Below are 19,123 nucleotides of genomic sequence, written 5' to 3' on the forward strand. Positions count from 1 at the left end.
AATTAAAAGCCTCAGAGGAGCTAAAATTGTAGATGCAATCTACAATGCTCTGTGTTTAATAAAGAATAACCTACTTCATATGCAGAAAGGTTTATGGTTTCTTTTTGATGGTTTAAACAGGTTGGTGACTGTCGCTTTCATGTATCGTTTGACAACAAGGGCATCACAAAGCCCTTGTGACTGAAACTGAGATCAAAGGCTTAAAGGTCTGTTTTTATGGCAGTTTGAGAATTGTATACACTCAGTTTCCAGTTTATTAGGTGACCAAAGCTAATCCTACCCTCATACAGGTTATACAATTCATTTGTTGATACAGATAAGTGTTTAAACTTCATGGTCTGTGGCTTGTGGTGCTGTTGATTTGCGTTACGTAAAAGCCTATTAGGTTAACTGATACTACTAGGGTGGACCCTCAAATACAGCCTTAAAAAGTTATTCTCAAAGTGGGGCCCTTGACAAGTTTTCAGATTTGTTCATTTAAATAATCATGATATAGCTTCCGGTCACAAGCTCGCTTCTTTAAAGGAGAATTCCGGTCGATTCCAACCCATAGCTCTGTTGTTTGTAAATTAGGAGTACTGTCAGTAGCGAGAAAAACGAAACCAATCGGTGCTGCCTACACCGAGTTATCCTCCTGCTAGCGTTAGCACCCAACAGGCTGAAACAGGGCTTAAACAGGGCAAGTTTTAAACGTGTTTTTAGCCTCTAAACATGCTCGAAATGCCATTACAAGTGCTTAGCCATGTGCAGTTATTCCTTCCAAGGGAACACAGCGAATTTGACTGCAGTAGATGTGACAGAAAGCCATAAAAGTTGTTAATCCTGTCGGTACACGATCCGTTCTGCCTGCACGATCCGTTCTGCACATGCGCAAAATGTTCGCGCATGCGCGGTTGTACGAGGATTTACGACACTGCACGATCTGTTCCACGCTTCCGGTTGACAGCCAAGCTAACGTTAGTTTAGCTAACAGCTAATTCGGCTAACTGCTAGCTGAGACAGCATGTAATAACTTTAAAAGACCCTCAAAATAAAACTTGAAAATAAACGTTGACATATATAACAGCTGTTACGTCAGTTCTACTTTACTTGTGCTCATTTAAAATACAATCACTCAATACTTGTCTTTATTGTTATTACTGTGAAGTCTTAATTTAGCTGTAGCCTGCTTTTCCCATTACGTTTGAGTTAACGTTATTTTAGACTGAATCTAGCTGTCAGCTAGCGGTTAGCCGAATTAGCTGTTAGCTAAACTAACGTTAGCTTCCCGGTGGAGGCTAGCCATAGGCTAGCGTGGAACAGATCGTGCAGGTCGTATGGATACGTAAAACAGTATTATCTTGCGCATGTGCAGAACGGATCGTGCAGGCAGAACGGATCGTGTACCGACAAATCCATACCTCTGTTTATTTCCTGGTTTATGGTGAAGCCCACACTAGTCGAATGCCGATCTCATACAATCCAATATTCCAAAATGTATTTTTTCCACAAAAAATTTTTGCCGATTTGCCGAGGTTCTTTCCATAGTAAGGCGTATGTATCAACAAGCTGTAACCTGACACCACAGTGGAGCGAGCAGAGCTGCAGTTCAAGAGTTCAACAGCTAGGTAACCTAGCAACGGCAGCAGGGGGAGGAGCTCACAGAGCTGACAGACGGAGCTTGGAGTTAGATCAGCACTAATATGAGAAAATGGTTCCAGTTTGTGCCTTTCCAAATTGTGGCAACCAAATGAAGAGATATTTGAGCTTGAGCTTTCACCGTCTACCCCTCCGATCTGAAGAGGTGTGTTTTGATTAGTGTTTTGAATGTGTATTTACAACAAAAAGCAAATGTACCTAAGCTAGGACAGAGTCACGACAGCCTGTTGTACTCACTCATTAGACAGCTGGCCGTCAGGTCCGTCCGGTTTAGGCTGCTTCTTCCAATTTACTTTAAGGACAACAAAAAAAAATGCTTCCAGAACATCCTTATAGATCAGATGGGGAAACCTCTGTGTATGGCCGAAACAATGCCCGTTATCTGGGGACCCATCCAGACCAGGCTGGATTAGAGCCCATTCCTCACAGCACAGGCTTTCTTCCTCGGTGGTCATTGCAATACAGTATCCACACGAGCATCATGTACCCGCATCACGTGCAACCAGCCACAACTGTAAAATTTCCCGTTTGCGGAGGGGTAGACGGTGAAAGCTCAAGCTCAAATATATCTTCATTTGGTTGCCACAATTTGGAAAGGCACAAACTGGAACCATTTTCTCATATTAGTGCTGATCTAACTCCAAGCTCCGTCTGTCAGCTCTGTGAGCTCCTCCCCCTGCTGCCGTTGCTAGGTTACCTAGCTGTTGAACTCTTGAACTGCAGCTCTGCTCGCTCCACTGTGGTGTCAGGTTACAGCTTGTTGATACATACGCCTTACTATGGAAAGAACCTCGGCAAATCGTTTTTTTTGTGGAAAAAATACATTTTGGAATATTGGATTGTATGAGATCGGCATTCGACTAGTGTGGGCTTCACCATAAACCAGGAAATAAACAGAGGTATGGATTAATACAACTTTTATGGCTTTCTGTCACATCTACTGCAGTCAAATTCGCTGTGTTCCCTTGGAAGGAATAACTGCACATGGCTAAGCACTTGTAATGGCATTTCGAGCATGTTTAGAGGCTAAAAACATGTTTAAAACTTGCCCTGTTTAAGCCTGTTGGGTGCTAACGCTAGCAGGAGGATAACTCGGTGTAGGCAGCACCGATTGGTTTCGTTTTTCTCGCTACTGACAGTACTCCTGATTTACAAACAACAGAGCTACGGGTTGGAATCGACCGGAATTCTCCTTTAACCTCTAGGCCACCACTCAACAACAACAAATATGTCAAATGTAATAGCCATAAGGCCCTGTCTGTATGTACCTGAATCCCTGACTGACCACTTGTGTTTTTTGCTCTTTTTTTCATTATTAATTTCTGTTTTTATAATTTACAATATTATTTATTGATATCGCTGATTGTAAATTTTAAATTTATAATAATAAAAAAGACTATACACTGGCAAACAGCAAAATGCAGGATATTTGTTCTGTGTCTCTCCTTGAGCACCTTAAGCTAAAACAAATTGACACAGTCGACAGCCTGTATGCCTACCTTTGAGTGTAGTTTTAGTATGACACTTTATACTGTGTGTAGGGTGTGGACAGCAATTTATGACCAAAGCCTTTACTCCACAGCGCTGTGGAGATAGGTCTGGCATGCGAGAGAAGGCTAACGTTACTGTCTTTCTTACTTATTTAATCATAACTATTAGGATGGCTAGCACTTTTCAACATACTGTAGTCATACTGGACAGGTAGCAGGGTGTTTGTAAGAATAGCCTGTTTCACAATAACTGACTTGAAAACAAAATAACCTTTATTTTGAAGGTAATGACCGGATGTAGCATTTCCCACTGTGGCTAACTTAGCAGCGCGCAGAGCTGTCAGTGGAGCAGCTCAGTGATAACGACAAACAGGGAAAGCCCTCAGACTGTAAGTACAGTATCTCCGGTGAAGACCGCCGCTCCGCAGTCTGCTGGCTCCACATTGAGGGCTGCGCCTCTAAACGGACTGAAAAACACTTCAAGACAGCAAGACAAAGCTGTAGCATTGATTTGTTTGTAGGGGGGACATGGCTGATGTGAGTTCAAACGAGTCGTCCACCATGGACGTTGCGAATAGGTTTGCTCGCAAAGGTGCTTTGAGGCAAAAAAACGTCCACGAGGTCAAGAACCACAAATTCATAGCCAGGTTCTTCAAGCAGCCGACTTTCTGCAGCCACTGCACCGACTTCATCTGGTAAGCCTTCCCTCTCCCACCTCCACCCTGACTGCTGCCTGTTGCATATTGGTAACTTCAGTCGAGTACACTCTGCTCGATGATGTAACACAACTTCAACTAACTTTCCCTTCTTACTCCTGCAGTCGACATTCTTCAAAGACTTTCTTACTAATAAAGTGACAGAACATGGGAGTCCAAAAGCCGGCAGTATTATCCCTAGTCGATTTTACTCCAGGGATCCCAATTTTTCGAGATTTTGTCCAAGCAATCCCAAATGGGAGGAGTTATGCTGTTGTTTATGTTAACAGTGTAGCACTGAAATAACTGTTTGTAGGAGAGTGAGTTAAACTTATGTTTAGGGTTGTGGCGCTTAACAATTTCCATTAAGAAACAGGGACTTTAAAGCAGCCATTTTCAATTTTGTGGGACATAGGCGGTCCCAGTAAATCACAGAACCACTGTTAGAAAACAATTTCAATGTTGCATTAAGAATAAATGAACACATTTCTGCGTGAGTGGCATTGTATTAGTCTTGCCAGGCAACTAAATTACAATTGTCAAAGTTCACTTTAATTGTTGTCTTCCCTGATTAACACATTACTGCTGTGGCGTTGCTGAGTTTAAACCTGGTTAAAGTCTTTGGATGAGTAATAGATTCCCCTTCCTGGCACGTAGTTGAGCTATTAAAGCCTTCCATCTACTGGTTTATACTGTGGGGAACAACTCAAGCATTTATGGCTAAAAACCCTCGCATAGCTGGCTAGATTGTAAGGAGAAATTCTGCAGTTTACTGGCAATGAGAGCCCATATGGAAAAGCACTCACACTACAGAGAAATATTCACGTGGTATTCGGTTGAAACACACTAGAACTGGGCAGTGACCTGCAGAGGTACAAAGTTGCCTTTACACTGCAGTTCTTTCCTTTAGTAACACACTGCATTTGGAAAGTATGACAAAACATAAGGTTGCTGTGCTGTTTTTCTGTTTAGATATCAACTTAGTGATATCTTACGTGTGAGAGGAGTGAACTTGCAGACAGCTTGGTAGAGTTGCACCCACGTTTAACAGTCCTCTGCTGTTACAGGTGGGAGTGTGATCTCAGGCCCTTTAATGCTGGTGGCTTAATACCTTGACTGTTTTACAACATCACTCCTCAGCAAAACACAACATGAAAAGTTTGGGATTTGTCATGAGGTTATATTTTGTGTAGTTTTCAGTATTTATCTCACAATTTTGGTTTCATGTTTCAGTTGTTGAGTATTTTTGGAAGAACATTTTTTTCTGTCCTGACAATGTGATTAAAATCAAATCAATCATCTGACAGTAGTATAACATACACTATGTGGCCAAAAGTATGTGGACATCAGATATGTTACTGCCGAACACCTCATTCCAAAACGATGGGTGTTAATATTCTGCTATTAAAGCCTTTTAGTCCTCTGAAAAGGCTTTTTATATGATTCTGGAACCACAGGGAATTGTTCCTAATGCAGCCACAAGATCCTTAGTTAGGCCAACAATGATGTTGGCCGATAAGGTATGCTTTACTGTCGGCGTTTCTATTCATCCCAAAGGTGTTGGATGGGGTTGAAGTCAGGGCTCTGCACAGGCCAGTCAAGATCCTTCACGGTAAACTGAGAAAAGTATCTCTTTATGGACCCGCTGTTTTTCAGCGGGGCATTGTTGTCAGGTTCAACAAGAAAAGGCCTTCCCTAAAGCACACTGTTGTTTGAAATATATTGTATTCTTTAGCATTAACATGTAACCTAATTAGAACTAAGGGGTCTTGCCCAAAATCCTGTAAAACACAGGAATGTCCATATACTTTTGGGCATCAAATGTAGTTGAGAGTATACTGCGTTCCTGTCCCTGGTATGAGTCAACATATAAATGTATGAATGAATGGATTTACTGTGTATATGTGTGTGAGTGAGAAAGCGAGTAAGCAACAGTTTAATTGAGCCTTCTTTGTTTTCACAGGGGGTTTGGAAAACAAGGATTCCAGTGCCAAGGTAAAAACTAAATTGACTGACATCTGACTCATTCAGATTCAATGAGACTCGTGTGTGTGTGTGTATGTGTGTGGGGGGGGGACATGTACAGTATGTTAGGCTTTGGCTGCTTTTCCCACTAAAGGCAGTTCTTCATTTTGATAAGTCTGCACATACTGTCCTTTGCTGCTACTCTTGACCGATACGATGTCTGCCACATGAACCATCACATATAGGATTGATCCATTTCTCTCTTTAGTTTGGTGCTCTTTGAGACATTTCATTTGTGCAGCTAACACGAGATAAGCATGTTTGATCGCCTGTGTGAATAACTGATTTATCTGTGAGTGTGTCTTTGGATATTTCTGCTAACTGCAGTGTTATGATGAGAAATAGCGTTGGTGTGTTTTTAATGCACCAACGCTATTTCCATCCCGTTCATGATTTGTTTGCTGTTTTGCAAGCATGACATTTGTTTACCCACAGTATGTAGTGTTATTCATAATGTGTCTAGTATAGCGAGCAGCATAGAATTAGACGGGGGTTTACCGTTTGTTTCTGTGGTCTAATTCTTTTGAGCTTGTTGCATGGTGCTGAATTTGATTTAAAATGTTAATGATCACAGTGGCAATTAGATATATAATGTGTTTGTTTGGCCTGTTGGTAGAGAACAGTTTGGCAAAAAAGAGACTAATGGAAGTATGTTTGATAATAACTGTGTGAGCTGAAAACAAAAGAATGACAGGTGAGGCTATTTTTGAGAAAAAGGAGGGAACAGAAAGTGTAAGAGAGGAGGATAGAGAGGATTAGAGAAGAGGTACAGTACATAACACACAAATATGGACACAACTAGTTCCCCACGTTAGCCCCCAGATCACTAGCATCACTGAAGGTGGTTTTTGTATCAACCTGTTATTTTGAGCTTTAGCATGCATCAACTCTCAGAATTCCTCTTCTAATGTGGAAATGTTTGGGCTTGCCAAAGTCTGACTCTGATGGCGAGTGCCCAGGTAACAGTGCAGTGCATGATGTTAAACGGATGTTTCACTTAGATGTAGATCCTTTCATGTTGTATCAAAAGTCTGTCTTTTATATTGCCATCACTGATACCTGTAGGCTGTTTCTAGTTTTCTTTTTTTCTTTTATTTAATTACTGAAATAAGTAAAACTATCTTTCAAGAGGGACCTGAACCCACAAGAACATTCAGTAAAAGCACACAGAAAATACACAATATAGAAAATGAAAATACAACATATATAAAACATTGTAATTTTAAAGATTATTTTTTGGCCATTTTTAGGCCTTTATTGACAGGACAGCTGAAGAAACGAAAGGGGAGAGAGAGGGGGGAATGACATGCAGCAAAGGGCCGCGGGTCGGAGTCGAACCCGGGCCCACTGCGTCGAAGAGTAAACCTCTATATGTGGGCGCCCAAACATTGTTATTTTAAAGTGTACGACTTTTCAAGTTATGTGCATGGGCCAAAAAAAAATCTAGACACACTGAATTAAAATACTCCCACATAGTTTAATATTTGATCACAGGCATTTGTTGTTGCATTTACAGTATATGTGTAATATATAGTGTAATTCTTCTGAAAGTTGTTGGAGTACTAGTTATTATCAGATGTAACTATCACTATTACATATTTCCCAACAGCAAAAATGAAAACATTCAGTGAATGACTTGATTGGAAATGCTCTTGACATATTTCCTCTTTCTGAGTTGTTCAGTCAAACAGACAGTCTCTCTCTGTTGGAGACTTAAAGATAAACACTTTGCCACGCAGGGCGTTTGATCTCAATGATTCAGAAGTTCTTCCCTTGAGAATGTCAGAGAGAGTGAGACATACAGAGGTCTTAACTGAATCATTAATCATCATACTAATACATTTAGATGCTAGTGTGTCTTATGTGTCTGTAAGGGCCTGTGTCTGGGAAATGCTAACATGTATAGGAACATGCATATTAGCCCTCTTCAATGTGATTTCCTCTCATAGAGGTGAGATCCAGACTACTCTTTAGTATTTGCTCCTACTGGGGTAAAACCAGGCTAAGTACTGAGTTAGTCTGAGTGTTGACAGACTAACCTGCTTTTGCATAACCTGGCGTTATGGTCAGCCAACCCCCTCCTCTGCTTTCACAGCAAGTTGTTATTTTCATCCTGCCTTATTGTTACCGTCACAGCATTTCATACTGGAGATGATTGACTGAATGATTAGAAGGACGTCAGAGAGGCAGCAGTACGGTGTAAGAGAGTTCTTATGCACAAAATGGTGCTCTGGAGAATTTTCTTAAGAAAGCAGAAGGTTGACTGCACCTCTCAAAAACTGACCACTCCTTCTTCTTCCACCATAAATCCATGCCTGGACCTGTTAAATAAATAATGTGTGCCTTATCAAGATGAAGGTCATTGGTTACACTGAAGCTATTCAAAGAGATAAAGGTCCCCACTTTATAATATCTGTTTAGCCATTACTTATTAAACTTAAGCTTCTAGAAAATAAGGGTTGAATCCTCCAGCAGAGACAGCGAGCCTCTCAGTCACTACTTGAAAATAGTAATAAACTGGAGAGTGGCATTTCTGTAACAAGAGTGACATTTAATTTTCAGCCTTGCAAATGACACTTTTCTAAGAATAGGGTGGGCTGCACAGTAGGGGTGTAACCATATATTGATCTGGATCAATATATCGATTCAATCCTCAACGATCCAATACTATCGATACAAAGTGAAAATATCAATAAATATCGCCATCTTTCAGATGCGCCTTTATTTTGAAATTCACACTTTACATTTATTGTTTTTATTAAAAGAGTAGTTTGTTTTTAATTTAAATGTCTAGATGAGCTTAGTAATGAAATTGTCAAATCATATTTTAGGTGCTTTTTGTATTTATATAAATGTAACTGATTGTGTTAAAGGGGCGTATGTATCGTCTCGTATCAGTCGCAGGCCCCTGAATTGACTTTGTGTTATCAGTAAATATTGTATCGTTGTCCAAAGAATCAATATAATATCGTATCGTCTGCACCCCTACTGCACAGTATCACATCACATATGTAGTTTCAAGTGTTGTGAGCTTGAAATTGTAAGGTTTGATCAGGCTTTTCTGAATCAAAATTGTCTGTCATATATTTAAGCTTATTTAATGTGTTTATGCTTGTGTGGTTATTTTTGAGAGCATTTTGGGATTAGATATAAAATAGGGATGCTAATTTAGAGTTTTTTTCTGATGGATGGCCGACCCTCGTTAACCAATCATTAACCGTTAACCGACGAGGAGGCAACGGAGTCCCAGTTCACCCGTCCAGGAGGCTCGGACATACTTTCAGCATTCCGTGGACAGCTGATGACTTGTTGCGGTCGGGCAGCCCCTATGTTCAGTTCATTGTCGTGGACACATGCAGCCATTTTCTTGGAACAGCTTGCACAGCCGACACAAGTCCACAGTGGTCCGCAGCGTGAGCCCGTCTCCACCGCATCAACAATCATTACAATCATGTAATATATTCACTTCACAAAGTGACTTTTCTAACAGGATGTAGATGAGACCATTGTGCCCTGCCACTGTAAATTGATGCAAACAGTCTCACAGTATTGATCCTATTTGAGATTTAAATTTTAACAGTTAGTCCATCTAACTCTGCAAATGCTCACTATTGTGGGAAATGTAGACTTAAACCATAAAACGTTGGCTCAAAAATTGATGTTCTTTCTGGCTTCTTGGTAAAATGGTGAATGCAAAATCAATTTAAAAATAGTCCCATAAACTGCTGCTTTTTACCATTCAATTTATAATTCAAAAGTGTCTCTTAAGGTAAATTCCTCGTAGGGGACATATTTCAACCAAGGCTAGAAAGGTAATTCGAAGAGTAAGGAATAAAAGGAGAACCAGAAGGCTTCACGGATTGTTCTTGTTAGTCCAGAAGAAAGGGTATTCCAGTGCCGTACACTGTATTGACTGTCAAAGTCCAATTTTCTGCTCCATACGCTGCTCTTAACACAGATAATTTCTGTAGTGTCGTTGCATTCAATGGGTTTTTGCTTGCTCAATGGTCTCTTGAGGAGGACCCCTGAGTTCCTTGGTGGCTTAGACATTATTGGCAGACTATAGACAACTGTATTTCGCCTTAAGCTTTTTCCAATGTTTCCCGATGCACAAGAGGAGAACATAATGAGTTTTGCTGTTGCCTCCCAAGAGAGAGGCCTACTTGATGTCCAACCTTGCAAGTGAGGGCATGTCCAGATGAAGGGTGATGGATTTTTTACCTCTGTTTGACCCTGCCAACTACATGCATTTGGACTAATTTGTAATGACTTTATTAATAATAATTTGTGATGAGAATTAAAAAACCTGCTACAGAAACAAAACTGTACTACAATATAAACCTGGCATACATTATGATAGCTCTAACCAGCCAATTAATCATACATACAGTAAACCAGCCCTGCCTCTTTGTTCCTTTGACGGTTAGGGGTCTCGTGTGATGTGTTAGACTACACCTTGACAGTGTCAGACAAATACTAATGACTACAAATTTTTCATCCACCACTCCCATCAATGCACAGTGTGTTTGTTTACCGTGTGCTGTTCAGTGTTTGGACAGTACTCAGAATATCCTTGTACACATGGCACAGTGGCACTGTGTCATTCCAGTGTCATTCCAATAAGGGCCCTGTTGACAGTCAATGGAAAGGTAAACTCAGAGTGTCCATGGTCCCTGTCTGTGCCGGCTGGCGCATACATTCTACCATTACTTGTTGTTGTTGGTTTATATCTCCATGTCAATGTGCTCAAACAGCAGCACTTGGTTTATTTGAGCGCTACACCCTACGTTAGAGGCCTGGTTATAATGCTCAAGGTCCACCACCATTGCAGTGGCAAAAAACACGAGGCAGATTGTGTACACATATTTGACACATACATATTTTCTTTCATATCTATAATGTTACAATGTCAGATGTTCATTTTAAACGCTGCCAAAGCTTCCAATAATGATGTCAACATTTGGGCTGTCAAAATGAATGTGTTAATGCAAATTCCTTTTAATTACACCATTTTTTAAACGCGCGATTAACGCACACACATCCTGTAATTTCGCTCCATAGTTTGGGAAATCAGGAAGCTGCAGCAGTAACTTCTTGCCAACTTGGCGACTTTCTCGCTAGATGTAGCGACTTTTTAGTTTCCTCTTAGCAACTTGTAAATATATTCAAATATATTTCTATTGTAATTCATTCCCATGCATGCAGTCCACCGATCCTTGGTTAAACACTAAATAGCACTGCTCTCTCCCCCTCTGTCCCATTGCGTAGCAGCACTGCGCAGGCAGTCAGTAGGGTGGGGGCATGGGGCTGCCTGCAGCTGAGATGAGACGGCGGAACGGGAGTGGGTAACGGATAAAATACATCAATGAACGGGAGTGGATGGCTAGCAGAAACAAAGTTTCTTGAGCAGAAATGGATAAATAAAAGGGTTTTTAATGCTAAGTTGAGTTTTAAAGCCCTTTTAGACGGTTCTCTCGACAAAAGTTATAATCTAAAGTTATTTGCATGTACTGTACTGTAATGTAAATTGAGTTACCAACGGAGTAGTCGAGTCTCAAATCCCACTTGAGCAGCAAAAACTTGAAAAATATCCATTTTAAAGTACATTTAGAACATATATATATATATATATATATATATATATATATATATATAAACTTGCAACGAGCAGCTACAGTGTGGCAGATTTATGTGTCATACAGACAGTGATACATTGATTTATGCTTTTATTTCTCCCGGGGGTTACACAGCCTGTAATAAACTCCATCTTTTCATGAGAGTTTATTACAATTTCAACCTTAGGTGGCCTGAAATAAACCTTGCTGATGTGTAGAAGCCACAGCTATTTTCAATTCTACTTTCACTAGAAAACAATAGATATTACATTAATAGTTACCAACGTTCTATAAATATACAGTATGGAAGAGCCACAGCTTATTTTTCAAGGAGTTCTGAGTTGCTTCTATCAAATGGCGCACAATTCTATTAATTTGGTGGTGTAATAGCAGTGAGCAAAAAACTAGCAAGGGTTTAAAACCCTCAGTGATGAAACTTTGAAATACTAATCCAGCAGGGATTGATATAATTTTCATAAGTGCCCATTCGGATTCTGGGCATGCTAAAGTTGTATTTATTTCTTTACCCACACAAATATGGGGAAATTATGTAAACTTCAAACAAAAAGGGCAGAGCCCGGGCAATGGTTTTTTATATATATATATATATATATATATATATATATATATATATATATATATATATATATATATATATATATACACACACACACACACACACACACACACACACACACACACACACACACACACACACACACACACACACACACATTTTGGTTTGGATTTGGTTTGTGCTGGGTTTTCTTCTCATATAGTTAACATTGCATGGGCATGCTCTTAGGATTAAGTTGTTCCAACTGCTTGCCCCTTTATACTGTTTTGACCCAGAGTTAGGACTTTAAGATACAAGATTAGAGACCCTTTGAATGGAGCGGAGCAGAGGTGAGGCATCATGGCGTGTGTGTGTGTGTGTGTGTGTGTGTGTGTGTGTGTGTGTGTGTGTGTGTGTGTGTGTGTGTGTGTGTGGGTGAGACAGAGGAGAGGGAGCAGAGTTCAACATAGGCTATATTTAGAATTGCTCCCCGGTCCCCTGAAGAGACACTGCTATGCATAGAGCAGGTTCTGTTTATAGGAGGACACTTGCTCTGTCTTTAGATGCCCACTGTGTGATTGCATAAAAGCTTTGTTGGGACACACAAGTTAGTCAAGTTCTGCAGGTGTTAGAAACTTGGTAGTCTCGCATTACCAGATCTCCACAGCGCTGTGGAGTAAGGTCTGGCTACACCACAGATACGTAATTTGCTTTTACTAGTGTATCACAGTGTGTACTTTGTTCATAGCAAATCCCCACCAATTGGTCCCAAAATGTCCCAGCCAGATAGTAAATGGCTTAAACATATTCTTAGTAAATCTTTACAATCATTCGACGAAAGAACCAAGCAGGCCTGCCTTGTTGCACAAACCAAATTTCCTTCAAAACTTGCCATTTTCAGCGTGTAGCTTGCTAGCTTGAAGGTTATTTCCCGTAGAGAAGGGATATGGAGAACGGCAACACACAGAGAGCGGACATCCTGCCCAGTAAACTTATACATTAACAATGGTGCAGAAACAAGTGCAAGACAATGCACTGCCCAATATACACACAACACATCCATTTACCCTTTCACATATAGTAATTTCCCTTATTAATTTCTAATCATCACATTTAATAGTATATGATCAATAAGATTTGTATTGTAGTGACTATTGAGGCGACACGCTAAAGTAACTCCTGACAAAACCATAGTTTAGCAGTTCTGTCACCACTGACTTTGGTGCCTTCAGTTTAATTAATCAAAAAGCAGTCAACAGCAGTCTACTATGTACTTTAAAGCACTTCAGTCCTCAGTCACCTGCTATAGCTTTATGTGTTGGCCAGAGCTATCTATAAATAGTAAATTTGTATCCTGATAAGGCTGTTAAACACCATTATCAACCATATCACTGTTCCAATATTGGTGTGGTTCTTTTTCCTTATTACAATTGAACAAGTCTGTCACGCACACTAAAAGAGACTTGTGCCCTGTAGAAACTATAGTCATTGCTACTGTGCTTGACACCTTAATCATAGACGATCAGAACTATGACCTGTGCAATGCTCCATGGTGCCTGAAAAGATAGGACCTGTCGGACAGTGACATTGAGTTACTCACTGGTAGTGATATCAATGCATGGTAATTACACTAAGCTTCAGGTTCTGTAGCTGGCTTTTCAGATGAAAATGAACAGCAACAAAAACACTTTAAGTTACAACAGCTCATGCTTTTTAACTGGCTGGTCATCTCACATCCAGTCTTCACTGCAGGCAGCAGCATTACCTTACACCTAATATATAAGGTGGTCTAAGGAAGTGCTTTGAGCACAGGAAAAAAAGGCATTTGTAGTGATAGTCATGACAATAGCTTAGCATTGAAAATATACAGATGGCTGGCAAATTAAAAAACACCGTAAGTGTTTTATATGTCTCTAAGTATGGTGTTAGACCACTTCAAGCCTCCAGACCAGCTTTAATGCCTTCATTCTAAAAGTCTGTTGTGCACTAGTGTTGGGAATGCAACACCATTCCTCTAAACAAAGAAAAGCTATAACATGGTCTAAGACCAAACAAACATGTCTAACCTGTTTGAAAGATCGTCTGGTTTTTGCCCATGTAGCACATTTAACCATTTCAATGTTAGCTATTACCTTCGTTTGTTTAGTTATAATGGGTTGAAACTAAATAAATTTCTTCAATTAGTTTGGCTTTTTTGGCACTTTCCCTGTAGTTGGAGAAAGGATGTAGTTCTGCTGTATACTTTACAGAAAATTACTGAGCTGGTTTTATTCAGTCCTCTCCCTGCAGTATTTGGATTACTGTTGTTATAGTCTTTTGAATGCTTGCGTGCTGTAAATTGCCACTGATGCTTTTTAATAGCATAACCTTTTACCAGTGGATTATTAAGTGTGCATTGTTTCACTGTAGATAAAACTTAGGTAAGGCATGTTGCACATATGTATGAGTGGTTGAAAATAGTTTGTGTTGCCTGTGACCAACTTCATTGCCAAGCATTATGCTTTGAAACAGACAGAAATATTTCCCAAAATAGGTGTGCTTTGATAAAACGAACAGACAGTACAGGTTCAATGTCAATGTATGATTCGAAATATATTAGAAAAGCTAATAAAATGCAATGAGTCACACATCACTTACTGACATAGAGCATAGCTGAATAAAGCCTTAATGATAACATTGGAAGATGAACTGGAGGTGCTAGCTCGCAGCTTGGCTCTGACCAGAAACTGCACTGCCAAAGTGTATGGCCGCTTGGATTTCCCTGAAAGCCTTTCTTTTTCTCAACAATCAATTCAGACCAGCAGCATTAAGATTAGACTAATCCATCATGGTGGTCTGCATTATTTATCACTTCAATTCCCACCATGCATTTAGGGGAAATGCCCTCTTTGTTCAAAATGTGCCTCATAGCTGTAATGTGTTTGGAACTGTATAAGGTAGTGTTTTTACAGAAAAATGCTGCTGTTTGTGATATTTGTCAGCCTTGATGGACTGTGTTGGAATATGTAAATCCCAGTGCTTACAAAATGAGCATGCATCATAAATATTGCTTTTAAATTTATGCGACTGAGCATGCATGTTCAATAAAATATGTCAATATTTTAAATGGAGTTGTGATGTTTGTTGCTCCCTTGCTGCAGTTCTTCCCTCCATGTTTCTGAGCCTGTATTAGATTACCTCCTGGGCTTTTATGGAGACCTGGACGACACGTTGATGCAATATCTGCTTGTCTCTTGGCATAGGACGACTCCTGCATGGAGGGAAATACGTCCGCTAACACCTGCATGTCAGGAGATAATAGAGCCCTGTTCAATTGTTGATTGCATGCTGTCATGATGTAGCCCAAATCTGTTTCACAGTTTGATAAGGGGATTTGAGGGCAGGAAGGGAACTGACTGAGCAGTCCCCAGGTGGGATGACGTCCATGTTCCTGCTGTCTTGCTGATGTCACATGGAATTTGAATGGTCAGATTTTTCCACCTTTCTGTCAGTTGGAGGACACGGCTTCAGCAACAAATCACATGGCTTTGTACTGTAGTCACATTTTGACACCTCTGAGCTCCTGGATTTGTGATCTTGTATATTGGCTCAAATACTGGATTTGACCTTACTTAGACAGTCCTCTTCACATGTGACTAAAACTATGTAGGAATGTCAATTGATTTAATTATTGCACTGATCATCTGTGATTGTAATTCCATGTTGATATGCCATGTCTATAACATAAAATGCAGTCCAGATTATTTTAGGCATGCAATTTATTCCTATTATTTTTCTGGATGTGTGATTACACCTATTGTTGTGGCAAGTGGTGGGTTCTGTAGGGGAATATCTGAACCTCAATGCAGGCTTCATGTTTTACATTGTTAAGTAAAGTAAGAAATTTCCTTTTGTACACTTGTATTTTTGAATATGAAGTGTTATGGTAATATATTTATGAGAAATGAGAACCGTGCAAGTTTTCCTTTTGTGTCAAGCAGCAAAAAAGTTGTAGCATTTACATTGCACGTCCTGCGATATGACTATTGCACATCACGATGTAGAGTCAGGTGAAAGAGAGGGCCCTACCATCAGCTTTGTGTCGTGGTGTCAGCTCTGTGTTTGCTCGGGGAACTTAAGCTCCTGCCAAGCGTTTGGCAGCCCGGTCATAATGTGCTGAGGTTGAGAGCGCACAGATACAGCATGGTGAGCCAAAGTGGTGAGTCTCAACTCAAAGTGATTCCCCCTTTGGCTTGTCAAGAATGGTTGTAGTTTATATTTATTGGTGCTAGCTAGTTTTAGACAGGGCTTGAATACAAATTTGTCATATTTATCATGGGAAATTATTTTCAGTTTATTGTTCCAGCATAGTAATTTATTTACTAATAAACAACCATCAGTGTTTCCTTTAGGATTTTTTTTTAGCAGTGGGGGGCAGGTCTGTCCAAAAAACAAATTCACAGAAGAGGCTGAGATAATATTTCTGCAATGACTGCAGCCTGTGTGTACTGTACAACATAATGCAACACAGCCACAAACACTGCAACCACTACAGTATGTTGATCCCTCTGCCTTCACATATGGATGCAACAATCCTATCAAGTTGTTTGGGTGTTGTTGAAAGGCATCCCGGCAAGTGTAGGAACACAACATAGGAGATAAGGGCATGCTAAGGGCACATGGAAACAACGAAATGGTTACTCACAACCACATGTTACATTTAATCGTTAGTAAGCCAATGTCAGCACACATTATCCCTGCAGATACACAGTTTCCTTTTAGAATGAGAGCAGCTGCTGTAATGGTTCTTAAAATCATTCATTTAGATGATTAAAGTCACGTCTATGGTTTCTTTGTTAAATCTACTTTCAGATGGTTGATGTTAATGTTTTGAGAGGCAGAATATTATCATAGATGCTTAATGGGAGCTTAATGGTGGCTTTTACTTGAATAAGTAATATTCAGACCGCGAACCACCTGTTGTGCTGTCATTTGCTCGTAGGATGTGTGCCCCTCTTACTGGGATTAACTTTTGGGCTGGATGTGAGCAGCAGGTAACAATCCTTCCCTTAACTTCTGAATCAATGCTGTAACATCACAAATCCCACATCTGTCTGCATGCAAAGTAGGCCTCTGGGCTGGCAGCAGTGTCCCTAAGCTGGACTGTCTGTCTTGCCATTTAACACAGACATCGTGTTGGCCTCTGCGGTTAAATAACACTCTCAGTTTTGGAGTGCTGCTTTACATCGATGGCTGGTAACCTTCAGAGATTCACACAGGTCAACATCTCGGGACCAGGCACTCTCAGGATTAACTAATCCTTGTTGATCTCCCATATAATTGTGGCTCTATAGCTGCAGTTTGGGTAGAATGTACCATTAATTGATAGAATTGAGATTTTATCAGCTTTAAAAGGCAGGCTTGACAAGAAGACATGGAGAAAATCAAAGCGAGGACTACCCTTTTTCTTCTCTTCTAAAAATAAGAACCAGCAATATAATAGGGAGCAGGGGTTTAAACCAAGTAGAGAAAGGAATTCTTTATATCCAGCTGAGACAAAAACAACTGATTTAGGTAATATCACATTTTCACTGTAGAGTATGGTGAATTATTTGTATATGAACAAGCTGGCATATATACAGTGGTACTCATACGTTTATTAACCCATGCTAAAGTTGACTAAAAAGAGGAATAAAAAAAAAATCATCTTTTGGAAATTGATCTTAATGCCTTAATTAAAAAAATGAGGAAAAATCCAGCCTTTAAGGACACGCATTTTCTTTGTGAATGAATAATGTATCGTAAATAAATACATGTTCTTCCTTAAAATACAGGGGGGCATAAGTAAGTACACCCCTATGTTAAATTCCCATAGAGACAGGCAGATTTTTATTTTTAAAGGCCAGTTATTTCATGGATCCAGGATACTATGCATCCTGATAAAGTTCCCTTGGCCTTTGGAATTAAAATAGCCAGACATCATCACATACCCTTCACCATACCTAGAGATTGGCATGGTTTTATTTCAGTTAGCCTAATAGCTGGTTTGATTTGCATTGAGAGATGATTTTAGGGGAAGTGACCCATGCCCATCTCTAGGTATGGTGAAGGGTATGTGATGATGACACCCCTAATTTAACATAGGGGTGTACTTACTTATGCCCCCTGTATTTTAAGGAAGAACATTAGTATTTATTTACCATACATTATTCATTCACAAAGAGCATTGGTGTCCTTAAAGGTTGGATTTTTCCTCAGTATTTTAATTAAGGCATTAAGATCAATTTCCAAAAGATGATTTTTTTATTCCTCTTTTTAGTCAACTTTAGCATGGGTTCATAAACTTATGAGTGCCACTGTATTTAAGGGGTGAATGTGTTTACAACCTCCCATATTTTTCCTCTTAATAAGGTGAAATAAAATAGGGCCATATGATTCAGAGCCTCTACTCTTTTCCCTCCTGCCTCTCTTGAATTTGAAATTTAATCTTGGCAGCTGCAGAAACGTGGAGTCGTAATGGATTTTTCACCCTCAACACAGTTTAGAAACCTGTTGAAATGTTTCTGGTGTCTCGGGAAGCCGTTTGCAATAATAAGCTAGTGCAATTGATCGGGGAAGCAGCACATTAAATCAGACAGTTACCCAGACAGATCTGTAGCACCAATTTCTTATGTCACATCCTGGGGGAATTTGTAAATGAGAAACCTGATGAGATGAAACTGGGAAATAGATTTTCTAACAGTTTACCCAAGTATCTTCCCCTTTACATCAGTCATTTCTTTTGATTAAACAGGCTTACCAACCCCCCTCTGGTACATTATACCATAGCAAAAGTGCCAGATCGCTGCCATCAGTTGAACTGGATTACAGAGTACTGAATAATCCGGATGATGATAAATTTCCTTGGGCTTTATCATCTCTGTCATCCCCCGTAGTTTCAGCCGCATGTGAGTTGCTAAGATCATGTGACCAAATGCACAGTATGTTCATGTCCATTCTGCTGTATTGGTTTACTCCAGTTTACATAAACAAATGCAGACACACAGATCGGTTTTAAGTTATTAAAAGTGTAATTTGCATCTGTCTATCAACATCTGCTCCCTGAGAGTGGTTAGTGATGGCTGC

General features: G+C 39.9%; 1 protein-coding gene across 2 annotated transcripts in view; it reads left to right on the forward strand.

Annotated features, from left to right (window-relative positions):
* Positions 1–3,443: 3,443 nt before the first annotated feature.
* prkcaa (protein kinase C, alpha, a) overlaps positions 3,444–19,123 on the forward strand; it is a 164,218-nt gene continuing 148,538 nt past the window's right edge. Inside the window, exons 1-2 of one of the 2 annotated variants that reach the window (XM_031289500.2) lie at positions 3,444–3,823; positions 5,787–5,818. In XM_031289500.2, coding sequence (XP_031145360.1) covers positions 3,657–3,823; positions 5,787–5,818 — 199 coding nt within the window. In that variant the 5' untranslated portion in view covers positions 3,444–3,656. The remainder of the gene's footprint in view (positions 3,824–5,786; positions 5,819–19,123) is intronic. The other variant, XM_031289501.2, reaches the window with a different exon arrangement.

The sequence above is a fragment of the Sander lucioperca genome, chromosome 4, assembly GCF_008315115.2.
Source record: "Sander lucioperca isolate FBNREF2018 chromosome 4, SLUC_FBN_1.2, whole genome shotgun sequence".
Lineage (NCBI taxonomy): Eukaryota > Metazoa > Chordata > Actinopteri > Perciformes > Percidae > Sander > Sander lucioperca.